The following is a 19,424-nucleotide window of genomic DNA, read 5'->3' as shown; positions in this document are numbered from 1 at the left end:
TGCAGAATGGCAGGAAGGGATAATCTCCCGGACAATGTGAACATTCTCCTGAGTCATAAGAGATCTGGGTGAAGGGGAGGTTGGGAGGCTGGCTCCCATCCATCCTGCTGCTCACTTAAAGAAAAGAATTGAGCCAGACAGCAGGACTAACCAGTATCCTACTAGCGTGGTCCAACTGCCGCTAGAACAATGGCAACTTTGAGTGATGTTTAATTTGGGCTAGCTTGGAAGGCTGCAGCCCCATATATGGTCAAATTATCACTGATGTAGTGTGGTTGTGATGAGATAGTGGAGAGTGTATATGGGTATGTACTAACTTCTGAATTAGGGATTATAAAACTGCCCAGTTGCATTGGCAGCAGCTGTGTTGGGATGTTGTGGCTGTGTCTACCTATTCCTGTTTTGGGGAAGTACTTGAATAACACTTTCTTTTTTTTTTTTTTTTTTTTTTTTTTTTTTCCCTCTTCCAGGATAATGCGGGAGCAGCCAAGTGTAGTTCTCGGTGTAGCCCACACTGTTGTGAAGAGAATGTCCCCGTTTGTTAGGCAAATTGACTTTGCCCTGGATTGGATGGAGGTTGAGGCTGGACGAGCTGTTTACAGGTGAAATGTGGACAAAATTGTATATTGTCTGTTGAATATTTCCGTTCTCATAATTAAGGAGTTGTTCTCCCTTAGTGATATACAGAATAAGAAACTCATTGGAACTAAATTTATTGACCATTTTATCAGCTTTATCTGTTTGCCTATTTTGAGATTATTTTCTTTCTGCAGTACCCATCAACATTGCTTAAGTGTCTTGTCTCCAGGTGTTACTAAAATTCTTTCATAGTATTCTTCATCCTTTATGTTGTCTTGGCAAGCTTTTAGAGTGACATAATTGAATAAGACATAGACATTTGTATGTTCTGGTAGTAGTTTCTGCATTGTTCGGGGCATGAACATCTATTGCTCAAAGACTTTTTCAGCCTTTCTAAAATAAACAACAAAATTCAAAGATAATTTAGTTAGGCTTATGTTGTGGTTTGAGCTCAGAGGGCAACTGAGCACCACACAGTCACTCACTCCCCCCTTACCCCCTCCCATGTTCCCCTTCTTAAATACGTTAGCACAGAAGCACAACCACCATCACCAATTGGCTCAGCCCTGGCCAGAGTTGAGTCTGACCTGGAGCTGGGGGAGCTTTGAGAAGCTTCTCACAGGGGGCCAGCTCTGCAGCCCCCTCCCCTGCTACAAAAACCCCACTGCTTACTCAAACCCAGGACAGCTTATTGAATAGTAAATTGAAAATAGGCACTGCACTTGACGTTTGAGGGGCAAAAGTTATCCTTAGGGAAACTTAGGTTTATGGATTTTTTTTTTTTTTTTTTTTTTTACTATGATACATTTGAGCTATTATACGGTTGTTGCAGTGGTGGGAGAATAAAGGTCTAATTTAGTATGTGTTCTATATAATCGTAATTTTAATTTTTATAATTATACCTGCAGCACTAATGCTAATGGAAGTTTTGGATTACTTTGTGCATCAAAGCTGTCAATATCTTGTTAAAATCTTTTGGAATTTCTTGTGTTGGTTTTAACTCCACTACCAGAAGTGTGGCATTTCATCTGTGTACTAGGTTATGCTGGAAATCTGCATGCCAAACAGCACTCTTAATCATGCAAACTGAATATAGCAAAACCTTTGTGATAGACTAAGATGTGCACACTGAAAGGAATCCAAATCCTGAGCCACTCAGGGGTTTTTCTCTTTGACCTGCAGAATTTCTATATGGCCCTATTAACCTTGCAATGACAACAAGCTCCAGCTGTAACCAGTAACAAGCCTGGTGTGTTCCCTAGAGACTGCTTGCATTCTGGTCATCTGCTTCCAGACCTAATATTAGCCAGTTGTGCAAAGCATGTCTGTTTAAACATATTTCCAAGTCACATTTTAAGATGCCTGTTCAGTTTCTTGTTTGCTTGTTATGTTTAATTGTTGGTTAAACATTTTCCTATGTCCTCTAAGCCAGGTAGGGAAAGATGATCAACATATCAGAAGGCTGTAGATGTATTTGCTGAACAAAGATGCTTCACTAATCCTCGTTATTGATTATTCTTTCTGCAGGCAGGGTGACAAGTCAGACTGCACATACATTGTGTTGAATGGTCGACTTCGCTCAGTCATACGGATGGATGATGGAAAAAAGCACCTGACTGGTGAATATGGCCGAGGAGACTTAACTGGAGTGGTAAGAGCGAGTTTCAAAAGTGAATTGTTCAACTGAGAAGTTGGTATTGACTCTGCACTAAACAAACAAAAACTTGCTCTGATCAGTTATTAGTCTTAGTTAAGGGTTTTTACAAGTTGAAAAGATGGAAGATCCCTTCTACCTGGAAACTTTATGTAATAACTTGAATGGGATTATGAGACTTGGTTTAAAAAGAAACCTAAACAAAAAAAAAGTCACAACCAAACCAAAAAGTGTTGCACGATGCTCTTTTGTGATATGGGTTACTTTCACATCGAGAGGAGCACAGCTTGTTAGAATAGTTCAGGAAGAATTGCAGGAATGTGCACTGAATGGTGATTTGAATAAATTTAGTGTCATAGAAAGGTTCAGTTCGGCTGGGGCCCTCTGGAAGTGTCAACCTCCTCCAGGTTAGCAGACCTAACTCCAAAGCTGCATTGGGTTGTTCAGGGAATGTGTAGTTATTAAAAGTTATTAAAGCAACTTTTGATATAAAAATGGTAGTATTTATTTATGTCTAATTTCTTGTCTATGTTCATTTTTTGTTTCTCAGCCCTAGTTAACAACTGAAATAGGCGTCTTACATCATAAATATGTGTGCCTTTTCTGATTTTTATATTTAAAATTAGAAGGCTTCTGTTGTTCAGGCCCTCTTCTGCTTTCTGAGCTGAAAACTAAACATTTAATATGTATCTGGTTACAGCCAGAATTAGTGTACCTCTGAATAAAGAAAACACAAGCATTTGTATTGGTACTATGGGAAGAAACCTTTGTTTATAGTGATCAAGAGGAAGAAGGAGTACAAGAGTGTTTCCCTTGAGAGCTGATTTAGGATCGTGCTGATTGCAAAAGGTGGGATTTTTGAAAATGCCATGATCCAGCATTTGTTACCCAGTGATAGGAAGTTCTTCTCTGCTACCTTGCCTCTTTCCCTTAACACTGGCTGTGTCTCTAGTGGAGGAATCTGTCTCTCTAGCTGGGGCAGGAATAGCACGTCAGTATGTGAGACCTAGTTGTCTTTGGTGGCAGGTGGGTCACAGACCGGTATCTGTATCGTAAAGTATTTGTGGCAGAGGTCTCATACTCTGAGAGTACTGACCTAACTTGTGAGTTGTTTTTCTTGAGAGAAGTAAAAAGTTGTCTTGTAAGGAGGGTGAAGTCTCTAGACACTTTTAGTGTCAGTTCACAGCTCATTTTCACTTGCCTAGGAACTTTAAAATAAACTGTATGTCATTCAGAAGTGACTTCAGTAGAGTACAAGAGGCAATTCTGGTGATACTCCCAGCAGAAGACAACAGTGGTTTGGACTGGTGACTGCACCGTATTTGTTGTTATATGTGGAAAGTATTTAAGGATATCTTCCCAAGGTCAGTGCTACTTCTGGCTGAGGAGTTTTGTTGGCTTGGGACTGTATTTGGAGAACCAGGCCTATTCTTGAGTGTGCTGGGTACACTCACAAACTTTTTCTTTGTTTTTTTTTTTTTTTTTTTTTTTTGGTGGTTTTTTTTTTTTTTTTTTTGGTTTTTTTTTTCTTTATTGAGCTACCTCTTTGGAATTCCCCATTAAAGGTAAAATCACATGGTTTGACAGGAACAAAAGCTGAGATCTCTTGTGACTAATCATGCTGGTACAAGGCCTTTCAGTGTGTGAATAAGAGTTTGTCAGTTTTGGCACGTACAAGCATTTTCCTGCTTGTTTCCCTGCTTTCCTTCACCAGAGGTGACCTGTAGCTTCACTGTCAAGCTTCTGGAGTTTTGCAGAGCTCCCAGGTTAAAACAACAGAGCCGTTCTACTTTCTGAAAGAGGTTTTCAGTGACAGTGGAGCATATGGTCTAAACTCTCCCTCCCTGTATGAGCGCTAGTGCTGCTTTTGGCATATGTTTCATGCTGGCTCAACTGTTTATCTGGTGAGGAGAGAGGGCGGTCGATTTGGTGGATGGATGGGGCTGTGTTTGCTGGAACCGGTGCCGTGTTTGCTGGCAAGTCTCTAGGCATGGATACAGAAATACCCACATAGTTTATGTCTATACCATAACTCACTTTTCTGGATCCATGTTATGACATGAATCATTTGAAGACTTTTGTGACTCCATGGACGTCATCATCATCTTCCTGCCCACAGCTCCCAGACCCACTGACTCATGCTGCCATTTGTTGAACGAATCTCAATGCTCTGGCTGTCTTTTGAAAACATGGGGGAGGATTTGTAAAGATTGCCAAGATTAATGTAGCCGTTCTTTGCGGAGGGCATTAGTAAAATGACATTTTTCCCTTTTTTTTTTTTAATTTGTTTATCCCCTTCTGCAGGATCTGTTATAAACCTTTAAAAGCCTGCTATAGGGTTTTGGCTTTTTCCCTGAAAGTAAAGTAACTGGGGGGTTCTAGGTGCTTGCAGGGAATGAAATTAGCAGTTAGTACTGGTGATTGGTATTTCAGTCAACAGGTGGCATGTTCCTCCCTGAAACCCCTCCAAAACCCCTTGCATCATTTGGAACTGTGGGCACTAGCAAAATACAAGTCTTGTAGTTGATGTATTTTTGTTTATTGCCTTTATTTCAGAACTTTAAAAATGCTGTGTGTCATATGCATAAGAGATGAGTATCTGCCATTTCTGCTTTCAGAAGAAAAGCACTGAAAAATGAAGGATTTCAGACAAGATGTTAATTTTCAAGCATGTGTGTGCACTCCCAAGGCTAAACTTGTGGTTCGAACTGTTTTGTTCCTTACACTGACTCAATGGCATCTGTTTCTGAGGTCTGTCAATTCAGGGGGAGAAGAACAGATTAGAAACTAAAGTTTGCCTTCCCTGTGTAGTTACTTGAAGAGCTGATGAGGATAGTTAGGTCAGGGGAAAATGATCTCTACTCCCTGGGAGCCTTTCTGGAGGGATGCTGCCAGCTGCTTGCTGCTGCCGACCCTATCAGTGGGCAACTCCAGTTGCTGTATCTGGTCAAATCAAGTCAAAACTTGATTGAAGGTCTTCCAGGTAGCTTTTAAAGGACAATGATGAATCTGTTAGATTATTCTCTCGCATTTGAAATACAGTTGACCACTTGAAAGGCAGTTGCGAGAAATCCTGTTGTCTAGACTATCTGACCCATTTTGGGTGTAATCTTTTCATTTGTTAGTGCCATTGCTAAAGATGCACTTGTGGAAAAATGTTGAAATGTTAATTTTATTAAACTATTATGCAAGCTAAGGGGTAACTCTTCTAGTGTAATTTCTACCATGCCCAAGTGACCCCAGAGGAAATTGGAAAAGCCCATTTTGTGTTGATAGAGTGAAAGGGCTTCTCTTTTCTAAGTTATTTGTTTAAAATGCTTATATTAGTGTCTCTCTTTTTTTTTTTTTTTTTTTTTTCTTTGATGTTGCTGTCTTAGTTCTGATCTTGGTTAACTGCTGCAAGTTTTAGTTTTTACTGTTGCTATCTTGATCTCATTAACACATTGTTGTCTGAGAAACAGGATTCCTTTTCATTAACTTACTTGTTATGCCTATTGATACCAGGCAAACTGGCCCAGACTTTGACATGTAGTGTTGTCCCTAGCACTGCTGATGAGACTGGGGCAGTTATTCAGTATTTTGTCTTTTTCTTTACAACCTATGAAATAGGTTGCTCTATATGGGTAACAGGATCACAACTCCAGGTATCTGTTGAGATGGGTGTTCTTTGCTTTTTGCACTGTTGGATGCTAGCGGGTACAAAGGTAAAACAACCCCAGTGGAGCTATCTTGCAGAATAATCTCCTGCCGAATTAAAGTTCTTTGTATACTGCCTGTTCCTTTCAAATATCCAGATGTGATAGAACCTTCTTTGCAATTTGCTTTTTATGCAAATCACCACATTGTTTTAATTGGGTACCTGAAGAATGGCTGCAGTGTTGGTAAGATGACTAAATGCCAGGCAGTTCTTACAGGCCTCAGTGACAGCTGTTGAACTTACAGTATTTTTAAAAGCTGGGCTGTTACATAGTTTATAGCTAGACTTATTGGTAGCCACCTGCATCCTAAAACTCCTGTCTGCAGTGTTTTACCAGCAAACCAGTTGCCTTTCAGAAGTGCCCTACTGAGTGGGAAAGTTGCGGCAGTGGTTTGGTTAATTCAGGATTCTTTCTGTTCTAACAGCCAGAATGCCCCTTCTTACTAGAAGAGTTCTACCCAGTCCTTTTTGGGTAGCAAAATATCAAAGCAAATGCAGAAAGGCATTTGTGCACTAACACTTTCTTTTAACGCAGGGCAGCACAAGTGGTAAACTGCAGGAAGAATCCTCATCTGCTTGTGTTGCAGCATACCAGTTCTGCTGTAGAAAAAAAAAATCATGCTTTACATTCTACAAATAATAAATATTTTAAGTATTTTTATAGGTTAAGCTGTTTATCTACTTAATACAGTTAAGTGTGCATGGCTTTTTTCTCTCTCTAAAAAGTTAAAACCCAAGAAGAATCTGTAAATGACTTATGATTTCCTTAGGGGTTTGGGGGACTGTCCTTTTGAAATGTAACAGTAACTGTTAGAAATCTTTAATTGCTGCGTAATCCTCAAAGGAAACACACCAGTATCAGGATTACACTTGTCAGGCTTTTGTTCTTTATCAGTATTAATGTTATCATACGCCTCCGTCTTTTGACAGTACCAAAGCCAGCTGAAAATCATTGTACCCTTGACAACTGTGCTAACACTGGGCAAGTTCTACTCTGTTAAGGCAGGTTTACTTCATTATTTTTAAGTGTTTGGATGTTTTTTGCCAATTGCATGTAATTTTTTCAAACCATGACTACATCATTTCTAAAGCTTTAAGATACTAAAAAAATATTTCAGGTTAATTCAGGTTAGTGGCGCCTCAGGCACTCTCTGTGCACAGCTCATATCTGTGGAAAATGGAGGCGGATGAGGTCCAAGAACTGAGCTGGAAGACATGGTTCTGGAAGGAGGTGTTCTCTTTTCATCTCTTCCACCGTCTGTCTTGGTAATGCATTACTAAAAATTATTATTTGCCTAGCAGCATCTTAGGTGTGAAATTGTATTTAACAAAACAAAACAAAAAGAACAAAAAGCCAAACCAACCAAACAAAAGCCAAACCGAAATGCAAACCACACAACAGCAACAGCAACCCCTCCAGTATTTACCAGCAGTGAAGTGAGACAGAGGAAGCTCTGAGAAATGAGTTCACATTTGCACAGCTAAATTAGTGTCGGACTGAAATTAGAAGCTCGGTGTCCTGATTTCCAAACCTGTCTTGAGGGTGTTTTTGGCTGAATTTAAGTTACTTATCTGAGCTGTCTAAGACTCAATTTCCTACAAGCATCTTTACTTATGGTGTGAGCTGCTGAGTACTGTCTGTTTTTCTAGTTCGTTTCTCTACAATTTATTCTTTTATCCACAACAATTTATCTTTTATCTTTATTTGCCTCAAGTTCTAAAGAGCTAATGAAAGCAAGAGACCATTCATAACTGAAAATTGTTGTGGTACAGTTTAGTGGTCTCATTGCTGGCTGGGAAAACCACAGGCACAGTTTTGACAGGGTCTGGTGTTAAATTGTCTGCCATTAATGTTACACGGCTAAGTCATTTGGCTTTGTACCTGACACAGATAAAACTGCAGAGAGCTTTATCTCCTTAGCCAAATTCTTTTTAGAGTGTATTAGGATCGTTGGTGACAGATAGTGGGAAAAGTTGTGACCTTGTGGGTTTCAGCTAGGTAATTTCATGCCATTCCTGATTTCTGTCATTTCTTAAGTTATTTTCTGACTCCCTCCTGCTTGCAGCTGAACTCCCTTGTGATAGTATCATTGCTAGTGTTCAGCTATCAACTAGCTCTTGATAGACCTGTCCTCAGGACAGTATTCTACTTTCCTTGCCTTCTGTTCCTTTCAACCATTTTGAGAAGTGCTGCATCAAACTAGGCTGACTTGTGAATGTCAAGAGTTAATATTGCATCCCCTTTAACCTTTGCAAAATGTGTAAGTTGTTAGCAGAAGAGATTATTTTTTTTTCTTTACTGTAACTTTTCTTTTTGGCAAGCATCATTAAGAGCGTGCCATTGAATAAGAGAGGGAAGTGTGATCCTTTTCATCGTCATGAAAATGCTTGGAGGCCAGCATAATGAGGAGCAGAGTCCAGAAGAGGTGACAGAAAATATTTATAGGGGAGGGTCAGCAGTGGAGGATCGGGAGAGGATATTGCTAAGGTTTCAGCCAGGCTTGGTATTCTTGTTGTGTGAAGCTGAGTCAATGGCAATCAGATCTCTCTCTCTTGTTGGTAAGTATTTGAACAGGTCATCATGTTCCGTTATCTCTTCTATTGTTGAAATCCAGGTATAATTTTGCCATAAGAGGAGCATGCTGCACACCTGCCAGTGGCGTTGCACTTGCAGATACTTTTCAAAAAACTGGGATAAATTTGATGGATTCGTTGGGTGCTTTGTGTGTGTGCTTTAGATAGCTTTTGGTATGTTTTTTGATGGTGTTTTGACTGTAATGCTGGATTAGGGGAGCAAAAGGTCCATGTAACTTCCCATCTTTTCTATAGCCACATGTATATAAGGAGTGAAATCTAAATACACAAGGTAGGGCTTTTATCAGTTCCTTTCCCCAGCTGTAATCTTTCACTTTTTCTCTCCCTTAATGGCCTTCACTGCTGCAACAGGACTCTCATTGCACTGCTGAAAAATGGCAGGCTCAGTCCTTTTGGGAGAACCTATAGCATGACTCCCACTGCCTTAGTTACAAAGGGCAGCAAGCTCAGTCTTATTTAATTTTTACAAGTATTTTATATATACACTTATACATGTGTGTATGTATGTAAGTCTTCTATGTTTTTAAAAATATATAACTTATGTTTTATATCATTTATGTTTATATATACTTATAAATAAAAATGAGAGAGGGAGGTTTGGATTATTCTTTCTGCACAGAAGTAGTGCTGGATGTCCTCAGTCAGGGGGTTAACTTGGCACGGGAAAGATTGCAGAAGGTGGTTGTTCGAACAACTTTCAAGAGTACATCGTGTACTGCATTCATCCACTGGCACTGCTCCCACAAATACCATTGATTTGCAGCATGTCTGGTTGTTCTTCCCACTCATTCATTGCTCCCAGCAGTGTCTCCTCCTTTGTCCTTTTCTTACACAAACAAATTAATGTTTCAAATCCCTCTGAACTGATAGCCGGAGGAAACACCTTTAAGATTAGCATCCTCTGCTGCTTCAGGTGCAAATGAGCTCAAGAGGGGTCTGAGGGCAGCTTGTATAAACCAGAAAAAAACCTGTTCCCTGTAGACTTTGGTTGCCCTTCATGTAACATTGATTATGTTACATCGTTGTCTTCAGTTGCAGCAGCAGCATCTCCTGCCCTTGCCTAGCAAAAACACTGCTGTGAAAATCCACACGTGTCTGTCTGGTTGTGCCTGTGCTGCTCCAGTGCTTGTGTCGGCCGTTGAGATACGGGTGTGCTACCTGGTACCTGTGCATCTCACTTGTTGCCTCTCCCTCTCCCTGAGCCTCCTAAACTATCAGCAGATGTCAGTGTTGATATTTCTTCTTATGCCTCCACGGGTGCATCTGTGCTTCCTTGCACAGTGTGTTTCCATCCCTGTCCCTTGTGTTTCCCGCTGTCCTGTGATGGTCCTTCCCCAGTGCCTTCAGCCGAGCTGTTGGTTTTACGTAGCGCCTGGCAGGGTTCAGGGTGGATGTTGTGTGAGGAGGCAGGGAGGGAGGGAGGAGGCAGTTTTGGCAGAGGGACCTCTGAGCCGTTTGTCTTTTCCACGGGGAGCCGGGGTGTCTGTGCAGGGTGTGTGCACCAGCAGCAGCACCTCAGCTGTGCTGGGAAGTGTCTCTGAAATGCTGCGTTCCTGCACAGGACAGGCCGTGCCCCCTCCATTGGTGCTGCTGGTGGAAGCTGCACTTCTGTACAAGAGAAGAAAATGCCTTTTTACTGTTTTTGTCTGTTATCAGCGTTCTCACTTTTCTTTGTTAGGCGTGACGCTGCTTTTGTTGGGGCATGGCTGGATGTGTCCTGACCGATCTCCTTGGTGTGCTCTTTTGTAAGAGGGTGCATGTCTGTGGGCTGCTGGGTCTTGCCATAGTGTCTTGTGTGAACATGAAAACTTCAAGCTTACAAATATCAGGCTAAGTGACAGGCAGTGATTGTGGCTTTCATGAATGAGGATTTGGGAGATGAAGAGTTTAAGCTACATAATTCAATAATCCTTGGGGTCCTAACCTGCTTCCCAGGGTCTCGTTGTAACTGATGCTTTCATTTCTGTGGCTGCTGCTCTCTCTTACTGCATCGTGTCCAGGGGGTGGCAGTGCACGGGCCGAGATGCAGGGCACCCTTGGGGTGGAAAAATTACTGCTTTTTGTGAGCTGGTAGCAAGGAAAAGATTGATATGAGAGGAGGAAATATGATGTATGAGAGAATAAAAGATTCTCGGGGGGAATACTAGCCATAATGAAGAGAAACTGGAAGCAGTGTATTACAAAATGGATGGGAAGGGAACGCACAGGAAGAGCCACAAGAGCGCATAAATGTGCCACTGGTTGAAGGTCAGGGGGAATGGATCTGTGACTATAAACACGGTCCTGTTGACTTGTGTTGCTAATTCGGAGTGGATCTGTCTACTCGTGCACTAGGCATACTTGAAAATAAGTAATCTACACAAGAAACTATTTCAAAATTATTTGCATTTTACTGTTTCCTGATGATTAGAAAAGTCACCAAATAATTTGTTGAAGTGAGGCTGAATTTGTATGGAGAAGCAGCGGTTTATTGCCAGCAGATAGGCTCACATAAAACAGTCCCAATTCTGGTGAAGTCCTCCATGAAGTCTCGGAGATGCTTAAGGCTAAGCATGAGAATAGGTGTGCTTATTGCACTGGGGCTATGCACACACTTAGTTAAGCAAATATTCAAAGTAAATGTAGCTCAAAAAAGAATTCATAATAATTAAACCAACTTGCAGAAGATGACGCTTGCTAGTTTTTACTTTCCAACTGTGTAATTTGGAAAGCTGTAAGAACTGTCAGGAATGACTGTTGAAAATTAAGTCAGAAGAGGTCATAAGTATATAAATTGCTTTTCCCCCTCCTTTTAAAAGATTTACAATAACACTTTTTATTTCTAAAGAACTTGTAAGTCAGGGTTGTGAATGATCTGCATTGTACATAATAGATGCATTGTACATGTTTTTGTATCAGTATTTATACTGAACTAAGAGAAGATAGGAGAAACCTAGCTGTCAGAAATAACTGAAACAGTTAAAAGAACATAGGTCTATTTATAGTTGGTTTGTGGGGGGGGTTGTGTGTGGTTTTGTGTTTTTTTTTTTTCTTTTTGTTAGTGTTAGGAACAACAGAACTGCAACAGTGCAGGAGGTACCATCACCTATGATAATATTAATGATCAATTATGAGAACTGCAGAGTATGTAACACTCTACATTGATATGTGCTCCTTGATGCAAATTATTATAGTGTTCGAGACGTTGCTTCATGCAGCTCTTGGAGGAAATGGAAGTAAAGGCAATCATGGACAGACAGATTTTTTTGAGGATGTGATGAAAGTAGAGAGATGTTGATGCTTGCTGTAAATGAGGAACCAAGGGATAGGCATCAGAGACAGGTGAGCAATGAACGGAACATTTAGCAGTTTTGGATGACTGCTAAAATAAGGCATAGCAGTTGGATTTCAAAGAGAGACAGATTGCAAAGTGGAAGTAGAACTGTAATGTATGCTTGCCAGATTTACAATCTGATGAAAAAGTGAACAACACTGGATAATAAAATGGTGAAGAGAATAGCCAGTCCAGCTAGAGCAGAAGAGGTGAAAAAGAGGCTCAAACCTTCAGTGAACTCCAGGAAAACTGGAGGATTGTTTGAGAGGGAGAGGACAAGCAAGGATGGCATATGGGTGAATTAAAAATTGAAAGAGAAGACCAGAAATGTGCAGTGAGGCAGAACGTGTTTAGAGGCTTGTTACTGGGGAGAAGGAATGGACATTATGGAAGAAGAACCAGAGATGTACTGTTGCCTCAAGCAAAATATATCATGTTGACTTGAATTTGAAAAGAAGTGGGAAAGAATCCACAGATTCTTTCTTGCATTGGAGCAAATGTTGTGGCTGTGTTCACAATGGCATGGGTAAATGATGACAATCATCAGGAGCTCAAAAGAGAGCCTTGAGTGGTTATATATACAAATATATGCTCTCCCTCCCTCAGGTAGAATAAGATTTGGAAGATAATAATACTATTTCTTGAAACATTTGTTTATTAATGTTATTATGGAGGTGTTTTTGTGTTGTTTGCTGCAGTGGTGGGTGCTCAAGACGTTAAGTTTCTTTATCACCGAGGAAATAATCTTCTGGTGTTGATCTGATCGCAAGTAGATTTTATTCATATTAAAGTTCAAGCTAGATCTCCAAGTCTTGTACTATTTACAAACCTGGAAAAATATGGAAACTTGTTCAAAAGGTTCACTGTACAGAGGACCCCAAGGATCTGAACGTGGCTTAAGACCGAAATGATTTTATGTACTCATGGTGCATGAAACTTTTTCTAAGCAAGAAGAAAAAAACCCCTCGGAATAGGTGACATCTCAAATGGCTTAATAAGAATAAATACAAAGAAAAATATTATTTGCAGGGGAGAACTGTAACACAATGTTAGAATATGTTTTCAATCTCCAAAAAAGGTGAGAATAGCCAAATACCTATTTGATTTGGCAGATTCCTACCTGCAGAACATCTAAAACCAGTGCAAAGAAGGCTTTATTACCCCAGGGTGTAAAGAGGGGAGAGATGAGAATGCAGTGTAGACTGGGAACAATCCTACACAAGGTCCAAATGTTGAATGAGAGTGCTCTCACTTCCAGAGAAGAGGAAGTATTTTATTAACAGTTTAGAGTAACTAGTAAAAATAGAGTTTGGGAACAGATATGATAATATCCAAGGGGAGGGCAGAATTTGAATTTCTTGGTGTACAGTGTCAGGGACCCAGATGCTTTCCGTGCTAGAATACCAGGGTGTATTTAAATGAAAATATCAAAGCTAATGGCAAGACTTATATAATACCTGTATGTAAGAGTGGTACAAGATCCAATTTCTGTAATCAGTTGGAAACTACATTCAACAAATTCCCTGCAGTTACGGGGGTCTGTAACGCTGTTGGTGTTGCTCTGGAGATTTGAATGGCTCCTTGTGAAGGAGGTTTGAAGAAGGTCTCTATCTCCCCTCTGCCTGGGGAACAGTTCAAAAAGGCAAAGTCACAATTTGGAGAAAAAAAATCCCCGAGGCTTTGTTTTAAAGTTAAAATTTAATTCCCTTTTTTACAAATATCATCTTTTCCAAAAGACTTGTGAGCCCTTTGGAGCACAGTTAATTTTATGCACTCATATATCACAGAAAGAGTGGAAAAGGATGTTAGACAGTTCGAGTGTTTTTCTTCTTTATACAAATTAAACTCAATCGGGTGATGACTGGCTGAGAGGAAAGGTTTTGTTTTAACAATTGAAACTCTTAACCTGCTTTCAGGATAAGGAAGCTAAATTACAGAGCCAAAAACGGTAATAAAAAGCTGGTAATAGGGGAGAGACATAAACCAGAAGATGTTATACAACCGTTTGGTGAATCTAAAGGGGACTTGTCTCTCCATAAGTGTATGTACAAAGATGTCATGACCTTTTATAGCCATCTATATAATTAGTTTAAAGTGTGATTACATAACAAAACCGTCCCTGGCATCTGAGCAAAAAACAAAGTCTGGGTCTTGCAAAATGGCGCTACTTTAAATTTACTTGTGCAGTTTTTCATGTGTAGCAATTGGTATTGATTAAACTCTTCCTCACTAGCTAGAGTTAATATTAGCAGATTGAGCTCAGCTTTCTGGACTAATTGCAAGTTTTTGAGATCTAGATGTTCTGGCTGTCTGAATTGTCTATTTTGTGCACGTACAGTCTTCCAAGAATGCATTCTTGTTGGAAGTGGGGTCAGGGAGTTGAGTGTTTTAAATTAGTTATTTTGTACTGTGGGCAGAAGTACATGCCTGGGCCCCTGGCACAGCTCAGCCGTCACACAAGGCATTATATACATTGTGTTAACTTTTTGATGTTTGAGCCCCTAGCTCTGTAATGAAAGCATTGCTTGTGCTGGAATTTACTGTAAACATAAGCTTTAGAATAAATTCTGAAAAAAATCTCAAAAATCAAACAAACAAAAAACACCCAAACCAAACATCAAAGCCCCCAACCCCAAAACAAACCAAACAAGGATAAGCTGACGTATTATTAGTTTATTTTTCTACTGGAAAACTTAAAATGAAAAGTCATGTTTACTTTTATTGTAAGTGTCTTTGAATTGCGGTTAGAGTAAGGAATTATTTTATTTGTGTTTTACCTTTAGTAATTGCACCTACTACAGTGACAACCATTTTTTTCAAAATGACTGATCTATGGATTTTAAACCCGATAAACATTGCCTGTTGCTAAAACTTGCAAAACTGAGCACCAGGCTGTTTCTAAGCAATTAAACGTTGTAGCTCACGCCTGAGCTCTGAATGACACCATCTCGCCTAGCAGGCTATCTCATTAAAGATGTGAAGATATTTCACCAGGGAATTTGATTTCTGCATTTCAAAACAAAATAAGAGCTGGTGGCGGGTCCGGGGCTCTGCTGATGGTGCAGTTGGGGATTCGGGGAACAGCTGCGTTCTGCAGAGTAGGCTTTTAGAAACTGGGTTTGTTTATATTGTGTCAGGTTTTCCCTGTAAAGGCAAACATCTCTGTTAATTTTCATTGTGTGATCATTTTCTTTAAACTTCACTCTCCATAAAATGTTTCTAGGTGAAATAATTGGGCACTATTTAGGTAGGTCCGTACTGACATGTTTTCCTGTTTACATAGGACAGATACACATGCGTATGTAAAAATCAAACCAAAACAACAACAAAATGAACAATTTGAAAAACAAAGCTCACTGCTGGCCAAAATGTGCTGATTTGCTCCTCATCCCTTTCTTTAATTTTTATGAAGTCTGATTATTTCAAGGTTGTCGATATTCAGCTTCCGAAAGTGAAGTGAAAGTATTTCAGGATGGCATTGAGGAAAGAAGAAAGAAAGAGCAGTAGAGAAGTGGGGTTTTCCTGTCTTAGGTGGCTTTATCACAATTAAAAATGATGGATTAAAAGAAATAAGTGTTGTGATGGTGAGTTCATTGTGTGCCTCTATTGCTATGGCAAGCATTAAAAGCAGTTCTTATCCTCACTCTGAAGATGCACTGTGTGAGAGCTTGCAATAGCTCCAGCGAAACTTTCTCTGGTAATTCTGTGTGGTGCTGTGGGTTCTAGTTCTGTGCGAAGCTGCAACGGTCCAGTAGCAGAGCATGTGCCTGAGAGATTTGGATCACATGGAAGCCAATACTTGTTGCAGGTGGATGTGCCTTTGGTGAACTCCCTCTGTAAGAGCCCTTTGTGGAAAATAGCGTTCTGTTTTGAATGTCTGTGAGCAACAAGTAAGACAGTCCAGTTCTGGGGAACTGTTAAGTTTCTTCATCCTGAGATTTGATTTTTGCAGCATGTCGGGAATGATCTTTAACGCTTTGGCTATGTACTCTTTCAGGTAGAGGCATTAACTCATCAGCCTAGAGCCACAACAGTGCACGCAGTCAGAGATTCAGAACTTGCCAAACTCCCAGAGGGAGCACTGACATCTATCAAACGCAAATTCCCCCAGGTAAGAAATTTAAAAGTATTTTCTGTGCATCTCAAAAGGTGTCTGAGAAGCTAAAGCTCTCCATTAGCACCAAGTCTTCTGGGTTTTTGTATGATTGATGCATACTGAGAAAACATGTTGTTCTCTTTGTCTGCCTGATCCGATCTATACCAGACTTTCACCAGTTTCTCTTCCTTTATCCTCTAATCAATTTTAGGGTGTTTTATTGCAGGGCAGTTTTGTGTATCTGGAAGAATTTCATGCTAAATGCAGGACATGCATATTTAGCAGAGTGGAAATCACTTGGTGCTATTGATAGTAAATGAAAGTTTGACTTCTAAAATCACTTTAAAATGTTGTTATTCATTTGTCTTGCTCACTGGGACTCAAAGTCAGCACTTGGTTATATGTACCTTTATTTCCAGAGCATTGACATTTGGGGGTTGGTTTTCTTTCCTTGCATCTTAGGCTGTCAATCCTTGTTCTGCAACTGCCATATCTGTCTGTGTCCTCAAGGCTGTGATTGCTCCCTCTGAATCCATCAACTCATCCATCTTCTTTAATTCAGTTGACATTATACCTCCCTCCTGCAAATCTGGAGGCTGACAGACTTGAAATTTAATTCTTTTGTCCCTAAGTGCATCAGGGACATTATAGTAAGCACTAAATCATTGCACTGGGCTTAAAGACAATTCTTTAATGCTGTTACTTCAAATTATTTCTGATTTTTCTTTTTGTTGTATTTAAAGCATATACTTATTTTACCAGATCTCATAAAAAACAGCAAAAGCAATAAATCTAATTAAAATACTTACATTCTTTTGTTTTCCTAGGACCCATAATAACTTGTTTGATTTTTTTTTTTTTTTAAACTGTATAATATAAGGCCTGTATTCATGCATTCTGATGTTACAAAAGCTGTGGGGTTTTGTCTGGTTTATAGCTAGGATAATTTCATCATTGCAGGAAGTGTTCAGAATTTATGTCAATGAAAAATAATCTCTGTCATTTCCCTGTAAGGATTACTTTTGCGTAAGTGTTTCTGAACTTCTGTTGTGGGTTGTTAAGGCACTCCTGTTCTCTGGATCTCTCTTGAGTAGTCCTTCGAGTCTGTTCTTCTCTGTTTAATGTAACAGATTTCCTGCCCAGATTTATGAGCTGGTAGCAGTTTGCAACTTTTGTCTGTAACTAGCCACAAACTGGGTACTGACAGCATGGCAGCCTGTCTTGAGTTGCCCTTTTAAATATCACTCTCCTTCTGACTGATCAAGAAGTGAGGAAATGAGCCAGGTGGAATTTAAAACCACCTTTCTTCTTACATAGTGGAAGATTTTAAATGTTACTAGTAGACATTTAAACTGTAAATTACTAGTAAGCACTAAACATTTAGCATTTAGTAATGCCTCGAATGCTGATCTGCACAAAGGCTGTGTTCTAATTCTGCATTTTAGTCTTGCGTAGGAATTGATTTTAGTGTCTCTTCCCCTTTTCTATTCTGTCAGTTGGCAGAATTGTTTTCCCCTAAAGAGTGCTGTCTGTGGAAATGTGAATCTTTTTGCTTTGCAGTTAAAGTTGAGCTTGAGTGTTACATTTATAGTACAATTGAAAACATTTATTTGTAATAGAATTCAAATGTCTTCCCATGTCTAAAGAGGGCAGCCTATGAGCCTCAAATTCCTGACCTTTTTGAATATGGAGTTAGTTTTTTTCTAGAGTTGCATGTAGTTTGGCTATTTCATTGCAATGAAACAAAATGCTAAAATAGATCTTTTAGACGTGTTAGAAAAACACATTCTTGGTGCTCTTTGAGATCTCCAAATTCTAAATAGATGTTAAACTGGTATCAAAAATGTGAGAGCTTACATTTTTACTGTTGGATTATTTTAGAACAAGCATTAGAAATAGAAAGAGGAGTGTAAGATAGACTTTAATTAGGTGATTTATGCAGTTAATGCCTTCAGACTGTCTTAAGAACATAAGATAAAATATTTTTTTTTTATATGGTCTCAAAGTTCTTGTCTTCTCTTTCTGTCTGTTAGGTCCATCAGATAAGAGGAAGGATAAAAGTGAGAGGGAATTGAAGTCACGGAGCAAAACAATAGGGTAGAAAGTTTGAAGTCAAGTGGAAAGTACAAAGTCAACTTTAAAGTTAAAGGAATGTACTGGAAAGAAGTTTTTGTGCTGGAAACTAATAAAATGCATACATCAAAAAGGGTCTGGATAGCTGTTTCTTAGAAAAAGAATCCAGACATTAGAGGATCAAAAGCTGACCATGCCTGAACACTGTTGTGCGGTTGTGAAAAAAATATATTAACAGAATGCTTTTTGGAGTGAAGAAATCCTTGCATTCTCCCTGATAACACAAAAAATTCAGTACCAGCCTGTGGCAGCACATTTGAAGGAAGAGGCAGACCAAATGAAGAGAGTCTAGAGGACAAAAAGACAGCTGACTAGTGTTCAAAAATATTAACCTATAAAGGCAGAAAGACTGTGAAAGGTTAAGGGAAGACGTGGTAGCTATTTTCAAATGTATAACATTGTTTTCTGATAGAAAAGGCATAAGCTAATTGCTATATTGGAATAGAGCAAATGGTAGTGTACTGAAATTGCAGCAGTTGGCTATTAAGAAAAAGCTGATTCTACTCCCTGGAAAGGCTAAAAGATTGTTACTTGGTTTTATAACCTCTTAAAAAATTATGTTCGAGGTAGTGCTTAGTGTTGTGCAGAGGGGTTGGCCAAATGAATTTTCTCTGTCCTATTTTCTCTCCTGTTATTCTAGTAGAGTGATTTATACACAGGATTTATGATGTTGTTTTCCCCATCCAACCAGAAGTAATAAAGTAATAAAGGGATAGCAGGTGCAATAGTTTTGAAATAATTGACTAGGTAGCAAGAGCTAGGTTGTCATTCAGCAGTATGGTGGAGGATTTCCCTCTTAGTCCTCTGCAAAGCAGAAAACCATCTTTTAGTCAAAAAAAAAAAAAAAAAAAAGGCAACTCTGCCTTCATCAAACACGTGCTCCTCTAGTGACTGATAAGGTTAAGTTAACCCAAGTCTCACGTGGTGGAATAGTGATCAAACGCTGCTGCTCGTCACTTGAGTCAGGTGAAGTGCTCTCTTTAGTTCAGAGGAATCCCACACCAGGGAGAATTGCTTTTGTTTTGATGTTCCTCTTGGCAGCTTCTGCAGAGCCTAAATAGTGTTTATCTTCACAGCCAAGCACTGGTCAGTTCCTGAGATTGAATTATCCTTTCAATTAGTTACCCTTGAGCTTTACTATTTCCTGTCAAGGGTGAAGAACCCTTTAATTCTAGGAGTTAATGGAGGGACTTCATCCTGCATACTCCTCACCACTCATGGTGTGTTTGTAGATGATCCAGAAAGAGTTCCAACTCTGAAAGACATTGTAAGAAAATATTACCTGATAGGTAAGAAAATTCTAAATGAGGGTGGTGCTTGCCAATGAGCACAATGTGAAATGAGGGAAATCATACTC

The 19,424-nt window shown here is 39.5% G+C and overlaps 1 protein-coding gene across 2 annotated transcripts in view; it reads left to right on the top strand.

Annotated features, from left to right (window-relative positions):
• PNPLA7 (patatin like phospholipase domain containing 7) overlaps positions 1-19,424 on the top strand; it is a 126,816-nt gene that overhangs the window by 35,274 nt on the left and 72,118 nt on the right. For both annotated transcript variants that reach the window (XM_042786733.1, XM_032999994.2), the window contains exons 17-19: positions 471-602; positions 2,107-2,230; positions 15,836-15,949. In XM_042786733.1, the coding sequence (XP_042642667.1) occupies positions 471-602; positions 2,107-2,230; positions 15,836-15,949 (370 nt within the window). The remainder of the gene's footprint in view (positions 1-470; positions 603-2,106; positions 2,231-15,835; positions 15,950-19,424) is intronic.

Source organism: Tyto alba, unplaced genomic scaffold, assembly GCF_018691265.1.
Source record: "Tyto alba isolate M040663 unplaced genomic scaffold, T.alba_DEE_v4.0 Super-Scaffold_11, whole genome shotgun sequence".
NCBI classification, from domain to species: Eukaryota; Metazoa; Chordata; class Aves; order Strigiformes; family Tytonidae; genus Tyto; species Tyto alba.
This window is presented reverse-complemented; position numbering and strand designations above follow the sequence as displayed.